Below are 10000 nucleotides of genomic sequence, written 5' to 3'. Positions count from 1 at the left end.
AGACAACGAGAGAGAGAGAGAGAGAGAGAGAGAGAGAGAGAGAGAGAGAGAGAGAGAGAGAGAGACGCTGGAGCTGAATATGTTAGCTAATAAGAATATTTACTACTGCTACTACTACTACTACTACCACGACTAACACTACTACTACTGCTATGCTATGATGACGATGTTAACGACAATAATACAAACAACAAGAACAACAACAACAACAACAAGTAACAAGAAATGAAGAAAGCAATAAAAATTAAAATACATATGATCTCTGCTCCCAGAAACCACACACACACACACACACACACACACACACACATGTATAATTAGAGGGTTTCAGATAACAAGTTTTAATATAATGGATTAAAAGACAAAGAACTATAACGAGAAAAAAACACAGCCATTCACACACACACACACACACACACACACACACACACACACACACACACCTTCAGTTTTCTCTGTGGTCGTGTGTGTGTGTGTGTGTGTGTGTGTGTGTGTGTGTGTGTGTGTGTGTGTGTCGCAAAGGCAGTGTGCTTCTGTGCATACTAAGGAAATCCTCCTCCTCCTACTCCTCCTCCTCCTCCTCTCTTCTACGTCCCACTGCTTCTTTTCTTACTTTATCTCCTCCTCCTCCTCCTCCTCCTCTCTTTCTTCTCCATTATTATCTCCACATCCTGCTTATTCTTCTTACATTTCCTTAATCCCTTCCTCCTCCTTTCTAGTCCTCCTCCTCCTCTTCCTCCTCCTCCTCCTCCTCCTCCTCCTCCTCCTCCTCCTCCTCGCATTTTTTTCCTTCTTCCCACTTGGTATTTCCACTACCACACCTTCACCACCACCATCACCATAATAGTTACCAGCATCACTATCCCTGTCACCATCGTCTTCACTATCATCATTATTTCACCTCTTCGCCATGTGTTTTTTTGCATTATCCTTATCTCTTCAGCATTGATATCACCACCACCATCACCATCACCACCATTACCATCACTATCAATCATTATCTATCAGTAAGTATATCATTATCATCATGTTCATCACTACCACTGCTACAATCACCATATCATCACCATCACAATCATCACAATCATCACTATCACAATCATCACCACACCATCACTATCAATTATCATGCATCTCCATCACAAACATCACCAGACATCACCATCACATTCATCAACACAACACCATCATCACATCATTATCATGTAACCATTTAATGACCAAGGCACCATTGTCACACACCATTTTCACATTACGACTATATGACAGTCAGCACCACTATCACCACCACCATCATCACTATCACTACCATACTATTATTTATGTACTGAATCACCAATCACTGTCAGCCTCGTTATATCGTTATCATCAATAATATTCATCACCAGCAATAACCGCACCATTAAACACCACTCAATCACCTCCACTATCATCACAATTACCATCACACATCACTCAACACCATATCATAACGGTCACCACTTGATCACCCATTACATCCACATCACAACACCGAGAACCGAAACAGTCACCACCTTTTCACCACATTACGCCTTGTCAAACTCACTCACCACTAGCAGTAACCACATCACCACACCACATCAAAAGTCACCATCTCACCACCACTAATAACCACATCACTCAAACCAGCATCACCACCACGTCATCACCACGCCCTTACCGAGCACCCCCCCCTCAGGCCATGCACCAGTGATGCCCATAGTTTCTCCACAGCTCCAGGGGTCATGGCGCGTCCTTCTGGGGGCGTGGCGGAGGCACCTAACACCACCGCCCGCTCACCACCACTGTAACCCGCACACTGCCAGCCTGCCAGCCCTTGCCAGTTGCCTCCCTCCCTCAAGTCTCCACCACGCCAGCCTCTACCACCACTGCCACCACCACTGTCGCCATCCCCCCTCTCTCTCGTTGTCCAATCCTCACCTTGCTGTGTGTGTGTGTGTGTGTGTGTGGGTGTGTGTGTGTAACAACTGTCTAAATAGCTATCTAACAATCTAACTACCCTTTTTTTTTTTTGTCCATGCGTATGAGTGGGTTGTGGGTGGGTGAGTGGATAGGTGAGTGGAGTGGATAGGTGAATGGGTTGATGAGTGTTAAACTATAGTCAACTAATTTCATATCCATTACATTTTGTTTATCATATGCTTCTCTCTCTCTCTCTCTCTCTCTCTCTCTCTCTCTCTCTCTCTCTCTCTCTCTCTCTCTCTCTGTGTGTGTGTGTGTGTGTGTGTGTGTAATCTTGTGGAACATTTATTCACACAAAGTTGTGTATAGAAATTGGTAAGGTCATGATTTCACTGTCAGAGAGAGAGAGAGAGAGAGAGAGAGAGAGAGAGAGAGAGAGAGAGAATGTTCCAGGATCTTTCCATGTTTAAATTGAATGTGGAAAGAAAGAATTCAGGTAATGTCATTTTTTTTTATTCATATGTTGGTTTTCCCTCTTTTTTATCTGATTATCTTTATATTTCACTCTCTTTTTACGGTCTGTTAAATTATAATGCGTGCATGTTTTCTTTCCCTCCTCTTCTTCTTCTTCTTCTTTTTCTTCTTCTTTTTCTTCTCTTCCTTCTTTTCCTTTTTTTCTTTCTACTTCTTCCTTCTCCTCTTTCCCTTCTCCTCCTCCTCCTACTCCTTTTCACCATCATCATCATCATCATCATCACCTTCCTTCCCTTCCTTTCTATATTGTTTCGAGTGACGCAGTTTTTTTTCCCGATTATTCACCAGTTCGAAGTAGTAATTATGAATCTACATACTCTCTTCTTGAAATAAGGTGGAGGCGCGCCAGAAGAAAGTTTCCTAGAGTCTTGATACATTTCTTTCCTTTTGTGATTCCCGCTCTTCGTGTGTGTGTGTGTGTGTGTGTGTGTGCGCGCGCTGTTCGTTCACTTTGGAATTTTAATCGCCTTTTCTTGCTTCTTTTTCTTTTTTCTTTTTCTTGCTTCTTTTTCTTACTTTTTCTTGAATTTTTTCCTTCCTTTCTTTTTTTGTCCAGTCTTTCTTTCGTTCCTTTGTTCTCTTTCTACTGTAGGAGGAGGAACGTTCCCGCTTTTTAATCCAAATTACACCCTAACTTATCACACACATCCTCGTCAGGACATTAAGATCTGCTGGTGTTTGTTTTCTATTTGTGTTCCATTATGTAATGATAAAATCTTCAATATCCACATTCGCCATGTTTATCCTTAATATAGCAAGTCATTACAAACATCCACGTAAAGATTGTTAGATCTGCTATTGCTTGCTCTTCGTTTGTGTTTAATTGTGTATATGTAATCAAACTTTCAATATCCTTATTCACGATCTTCACTCCTCTTCCACCTTCCCTTGCTTATCTTTAATCTTTTGACAAGTGATCACATATGTACACTCTCGTAAAGATTGTTGGGTATGTTGCTGTTTGTTCTTCGTTTTGGTTCCATTGTGTATCGATAAAATTTTCAATATCCATATTCACCATCTTCACTCCTCTTCCACCATCCCTTGTTTATCCTTAACCTTATGACAAGTGATCTTAAGTGCTCCAGTTATGTCCTCTTTCTGTCAATTCACTCTTCAGTTTCAGCCTCCTCTTTCAACTACACTTGCATCCCTTATTAACCGATCCTTGACCCTTGTATCTCAACATGCAGGTGCCCCAGGTGCGCTAGGTAAGTTGGGGGGCTGAGGCCACTAACACCAGAGCGGGGGAGGAGATGTGGGTGAGGCAGGTTAGGTAGGAGGCAGCAGGTAGGAGGGGCTCGAACCTGCTTCCGCGTGAGTCACTTACCGGACAGTGACCCACGTGTTAAATTCCGTCGCCTGCTCTGCAAGCCCATAGTTCACCAAGCGGCTCAGGTGTCCCTCAAAGGAGCAGGTTAATGACAAGTTCCATAGGTAGAGCCGCTCACCGTCTGGCAGTGCGGCACAGGTTCACCTTGAAACTTGGCTTGGGGGAAAGTAGCGGAGAATACTGTTTGCGAGGCCTTCGTACGAGTGTTTAGCAGTGTACGATAATGACATAACAACATACGATTATAACTACATAAGGGAAGCTACTAGAAACCAATATGCCTACTCGTAGCATTCCTTGTATAACACATGTCCACCAATCATCACTATTTATAAATTTGTTTAATCTAAAACTCCTTGCTGACTGCATTAGGTAAAGAAAATTAGGTAAAGGAAAATTTTAAACTCAGAGGATATAGATGGATTTTAAGAGTTCTGTTTAGTCAAGATTGGGTGGTAAGTGCTGATATTAGGGTAAGAATCTCCTAAATTGGTCAAGGGGAAGGTGTGTACGTAGGTGGTGCGAGAACTGTCCAGTGAACTCCGGCAGTCAGCACACGGCGGCATTGTCCTCGCCCGAGTCAAGAGATCCGTCACTCATGCAGAAAAGTTATGTTAGGATGCATTTACGTGTAGAATATCCGCCAGTCTTTGCAGTGATTTAAAGAACAGTATTTCCTATATCAACAAAAATATCCAGTGTCCTTTCCCTTACGCTATACACAGAGCATGACCATAACAACCATTCATATCCTTCCCAGAAACAATGGTACGTCACACCTTCCTCTTCTTGTATGCTTATTTTTTTACATATAGTTTTTCTGTCGTGTGGTGTAAAGTGACCGCCATACCACCAAGCCACCTCCTTTATAAGCACAAGAAACCGCATATTACATTTCTTTTCTATACCAAACTGTTTTCGTGTGCTAGCCAAACAGTCTGGTGAGGTCTTGTATTCCTTACCATCTCCTCGTAAGAAGTTTTCCCAAGGTCTGTTTCTGCTTGAAACTCCTATTAATACACTGTAAAATATCCTCCGATGCTCTATTGTTGCTTGAGATCTTTCGTAATCCTATGCTAACATTCCTCCTAGAGTGTGTTGCTACTTGAAATCTATCGGAGTTTCTTCCTATGGCATGTTGCTATTTGAAATGTCTTGTAATCTCTTGCATAACCATTCTGAGATCTGTTGCTTCTTGAAATCTTATAAAAAGTTCTCCCCACTTTGTACTTGCCTTGTAATCTTATAAAAATTCTTCCTATGGTCTAGAACTCGATGAAACCCTTGTAGTCTTGTAAACAATGTTCCTTCTAATCATTTCTCTTTACAACCCCCTATGGACACCTGGCTGCTGAGATCATGAACTACAAGTCGTGATACCTTCGATTAAAACTTTTATGACAAGACCACCTCACTAACCAGCTCAAGTGACCAACCCTCTACCAACATGGCGGCCACTCACTAACACAGGCTTAGCTCTACGAAGACCGGAAACAAACACTAGGAGAAAGGTTTTCCTGTTGTTGTTTCCTTCCTTCGCACCCATAGTCAGCCTCGTTTAACTGAATGGAAAGCCACACTCTCAGTTTCAGAATCTAGTGTACTTTCAAACGTTAGTGCGGAAACTTATGTTGGTGTTGTGTTCAAGATAACAAACTGCAGCACCATATTTAAACAATTCACAGACTCGGCGACACAGTTCTTTCTCCACTACGCCGTCGCCAGCTGCTTCCTTGGCCTCCTCTGTGCGTGAGTCTTGCTGGTGGTGGACGGCAGAATCTTCAAGGGAGTTTTCATTACCTGACTGAGTGATTGATATCCTGTTGTCATTGTTCGATTACAAGACACATGGAGGAGATGGATTTCTGATCTCACCACGTCAATATTCCAGTAGTAGTGAACATGAAGATATACAGGAAAAAACAAGCTTCTTTCAGTCAACATAATGCATAATATTGTGGGCAGCGAATGTGGCGGAGCATGATCCTTATGTTCTTATAACATTTATTCTCCTTTCAGACATTTATCTTTTCTGCCTTACGCCGCCTTATTTATTTACCAAAGTACTTGAATCACTCGGTCCTAACTAACCTACCAAAACCTGACCTAATCTGACCTCACACATTAACAGAGATTATTTCTACATTTCGATATCAGAATAAGTAGTGCTGTCATATTTCCAAGAAGAGATACTCGTATGTACACAAGCGAAAAATTCGTAGGATTCAACTATGGAAATAAATAGTTAAATAAAAAACATGACCGTGCACTTTGTAACGTGGTCAAGGAAAGTGTCAGGGCATAAAGAATGGCTGTGTCTGCAGGTAATGCTGTGGTGCTGTGGTGCGCGGTGGGCTGCCCGAGGACACGCCCTTCAGTCAAGGTGCTGCTGTGTGCTCTCTTCTCCACCACTCTCCTGATGTGTCTGCTGAGGCTGTCCTTATACGCCTATTTCTTGTTGTGGTGTGACGACAACTCGATCCATTTATTCTATAACTTACTATCAATTATTGGTGTAATCCTGACAATGATGGAGCTCTTGTACATCTTCGTCATAGCCTTCCTCAGGTAAGAAGGGAAGGTGGTGTCGCTCTGTTTTTTTTCATTCAGTCCTGTCCCATAACCAAAGCATGTTCATTTATGTACGTACTTCTCTTCAGAACGATGGCGGTGTGGTCCACTCAGAGGCACCAAGTAAAGCTACGGACAAGCATGGCGCTGGTGGTGGGCGTTGCTCTCTACGTTATTGCCATCGGTGGTGTGGTAAGATGACGCTATGCTCTCTATAGGTATTCTCATTTCTCAATATCTTTGCAGTGTTGCGGTGTCTTACAGTTTCCATCTTCTATTCAGGCAGTGGCGGTCTCTTCGTTCCACGTCGAGGACATATTCATCTCTGAAATAGTAATACGAATTATACTCGTTTTACAAATTTTTCTGCCAGTGGTTCTCACCCTCGCCTGCTACTCCTCTATGATATTCGTGGTAAGTAACAAGTCACTACGAAGTGTTTCTCCACTAAGCCAGGTACTCTTGAACACTATTCCCTCTCTTCAGGTTAATTTTCAAAGGCAACAGAGATGATTAGTTGGGTTCTCATTTGTGTATTATGTTTTTTTTTTCCTTGGTTAATGACGCAGATTCCTTGTCCTCGCAGGTAATACGCAACAAGCGCCGCCTGGCAGCCACCCAAGACACGGCAGCGACAGGCAAGGTGATGGACCAGGCCACGCGGGCCTTGCTGTCGGTGTTCATCAGTAACCTGCTCTTCATCGTGCCGCATGTCATTTCGATCATTCTCGTTACGTTTTACGTTTTCATTTATGACCTCATTCTCATAACAAATACCCTTTTAATGACTCACTTGTTCGCCGACCCGCTGCTGTTTGTGTGTTTCAACAAACATCACCGGAAACGCGTCCTGCAGGCACTCAAGTCCTTCCTAGAATTGGTCTCGTGCTGCCCGCTCTCCACACCCCCACACGCCAACACCACCCTTCCCCTCCGCTCCCTCCAAAATGTTGCACAAGAATCATAGGCAAAAGAGATTTTCTTTTTTTTTTTACGTGACAGACTCACTGATTTTAACAAGAGTATTTTCTGCAAGTATTCTGCAACTCTTTGCCAGTTCTCTGTGTACAGAATAAACTTTAAAATGTAATGTGGAATACTCAATTAAATTACACGTTCATATTCTGATAATGCTTTTACATATCTAGCGAATTTCAAAGAAAAGATTATATTTCCTTATTTTATCATTAAAATGATAGATGTTGACTACTTATATTGCCTTGTGTGTCTTGAATAATTTTTAGGGGCTGTGCATACTTGTTACAAATTAAGTACGGTTTGTGGTGCGCATCTCGGCTGTGTTTCGTTTACCCACTTCCTGTGAATATGGTCGGCCTGGCGAGTTGTCTAAGTCGGCCCACCACTGTGCTGGAGGATTTCTGTGTGGTTGCGTCTACTCTGCTGGTTAGTTTTGTTTTTATTTGCTTCCACTGCTGTGGTTTAGCTTTCCATTGCTGCCATTGAGCTTTTTCTGGTGAAGACTGGGACAGTGAGTATGTTTAGTAAGGCGGGGGGGGGGGGGATCATGGACGTTGGATATTATTGTTCGACACACGGAGAATGTAGAGGACGCCGGGCTTGATGAGAGTTGTGATGTTGGCATAGCAGGGTTGTGCTACTGGGGTTCGAAGGGCGTCGATGTGGGCCTCTGAAGTAAGTACTTTCATACAATTTTATTTGAGATAATATTGTGGAGCAAGTTGAGGTGTTTAGTTGATTTGTTTGTGTGGTGATTTCTGCTGAGAATGTTAAATGTGAAATGGACTGATTTGTGTTGGGTTTTGTAAGTGTATGTTTCTATGGCTAGTATTACATTGTCTTGGCTTACACTGTAGAGGGATGTGAACAGTGTTATGTACATGTATCAAGGAAGCGCTGTATTTCAGGCCGAAACACTTCAAGCAATAAACTGATGTTACGATTGTGGTTCGCTGCCTTTTCGGATTCCCCAACACGCAGTTTTCCTTATACAATTTGATCCTAGTCAACAAACTCCACAGAAAACTGGACGAAGCAAAACATACAACGCGCCATAAAAGAAATGGACTTCCACTAGAGTTTGTTGAAGGCAGTCGAAGTCAGATGAGCCTGGAAACGTGTGGACATGAGGAGCCGCACCGCTATGAATGTGTGAACACTCATTATGATTCTTGGATCCTGAGACACTGTAAACACATGTCACGAAGAGTGCGGTGCCCACACTCAAACACACACGCAAAGAGAAGGGTGTTTCCACTCATGCACAATATCATACTTAATATTGAATGTATCGTATTGCGACTGAATTCTTCCTACTGACTTGTAGGGGGAGAAAAAATATGTTGATCAATCTTCACTTCCATGATTGTACATGTAGTAACGCATTCAAAGTAGTAACGTACACAACACGCTATTATTATTATTATTATTATTATTATTATTATTATTATTATTATTATTATTATTATCGTTGATGTTGTTGTTGTTGCTATTGTTGTTGTTATTGCTGCTACTGCTGCTGCTGCTGTTATTGTTATTGTTGTTGTTAAGACCTACAGTAAGTTGGAAGGAAAAACAGGAGAGACTCTAGTAGGAAAGGAAGAGAAAGAGACAGGAATAGAAGAAAGAGAGGAATGACACAAATAATGAGAGCCTTTCAGTCTTATAAGTGTCATTGTACTTTCAACCGCTGGTACAGAAAGTTGTGTTTTGCTCAAGATGACGAACTTCAGCGCCTTCAGGAATGTTCACGTGGACAGCATCCCAGACTCGCTGACACAGTTCATTTCCTACTGCTTCGCCGTTTGCTTCCTCGGCCTCCTCTGTGCGTGAGTCCTGGTGGTGGTGGATGGCAGGATCTTCAAGGGAGTCGTCATTGACTGACTGCCATGCTTATTGCCATTTTTCTCTGTAATACCCTTGTAAAAACTCTTCCTGTGGCCTGTAACTCATTAAAATCTTTGCAATCTTGTAAACAATTTTCCTCCCCATCATTTCTCCTTGCAATCCCCTTGTAAATGCTTCTTCTATGCTCTGTTACCCCTGAAATCCCTCATAATCCCATAACAATGTTCTCTGTCCGCCACCTCCTCTCCGCAAACCGTGAAATCACCAAAACCTGAACCAAGGGATTCACTCCCGCGCCCAATGCTGCGGGAGGCTATGTCTGCGGGAGGCGTATGTCTGCGGGGGGAGCCGTAAGTGGGTGCCCCTCGGGGAGTTCTCAGGGACACAGGGGGAGGGACTGGAGGAGGGGTTGCGGGGGAGGCAGAAGATAGGGTGGAAGGGGAACACGACCACGTTGTAAGGCGGGGGAGGTGGCAGGATGGTAGTGTGGTGGGTGGCAGGGTGGTGGCATTGATAGAACACCTGTCGCCACCTCAACCAGACCACTCTCACTCTCACTTTCAGGTTGTGTTCACCTTCGTCTCTCCGAAAAACTAAATAAATGAAATAATGATATCTTTAAAGAAAAAAAGTGATATTTGAATTTGTCTTATGAAATATTAAGAAAAAACATGAAAAATTTGAATAATTAGAAAATAATTTTTTCCTGAACTACGAAACTTAATGGAAAAAAAAAAAAAAAAAAAAAAAAAAAAAAATATATATATATATATATATATATATATATATATATATATATATATATATATATAT

The 10000-nt window shown here is 42.4% G+C and overlaps 2 protein-coding genes across 6 annotated transcripts in view; one reads left to right on the top strand and one right to left on the bottom strand.

The window, feature by feature from the left end:
- Window positions 1–10000, bottom strand: part of LOC135089239 (RING finger protein nhl-1-like) — a 49626-nt gene that overhangs the window by 26691 nt on the left and 12935 nt on the right. Inside the window, exon 2 of one of the 3 annotated variants that reach the window (XM_063984674.1) lies at window positions 6441–6686. The exons of 1 other annotated variant lie outside the window; for it this stretch is intronic. Coding sequence is in view for 1 of the 2 variants with exons in the window: in XM_063984670.1 (XP_063840740.1) it covers window positions 1682–1747 (66 nt within the window). In the remaining variant the exon portion in view is untranslated. Of the gene's footprint in view, window positions 1–1681; window positions 1975–6440; window positions 6687–10000 lie in introns of those variants that run through there. One more of the 3 variants, XM_063984670.1, reaches the window with a different exon arrangement.
- Window positions 4849–10000, top strand: part of LOC135089242 (uncharacterized) — an 18219-nt gene continuing 13067 nt past the window's right edge. The window contains exons 1-5 of one of the 3 annotated variants that reach the window (XM_063984683.1): window positions 4849–5535; window positions 6115–6358; window positions 6451–6553; window positions 6644–6775; window positions 6948–7765. In XM_063984683.1, coding sequence (XP_063840753.1) covers window positions 6210–6358; window positions 6451–6553; window positions 6644–6775; window positions 6948–7328 — 765 coding nt within the window. In that variant the 5' untranslated portion in view covers window positions 4849–5535; window positions 6115–6209 and the 3' untranslated portion in view covers window positions 7329–7765. Of the gene's footprint in view, window positions 6359–6450; window positions 6554–6643; window positions 6776–6947; window positions 7766–10000 lie in introns of all 3 variants that reach the window. The other 2 variants (XM_063984684.1, XM_063984682.1) reach the window with 2 other exon arrangements.

The sequence above is a fragment of the Scylla paramamosain genome, chromosome 32, assembly GCF_035594125.1.
Source record: "Scylla paramamosain isolate STU-SP2022 chromosome 32, ASM3559412v1, whole genome shotgun sequence".
Classification (NCBI taxonomy): Eukaryota; Metazoa; Arthropoda; class Malacostraca; order Decapoda; family Portunidae; genus Scylla; species Scylla paramamosain.
The sequence above is the reverse complement of the archived record's forward strand: the minus strand, read 5'-3'. Positions and strand labels throughout refer to the sequence as shown.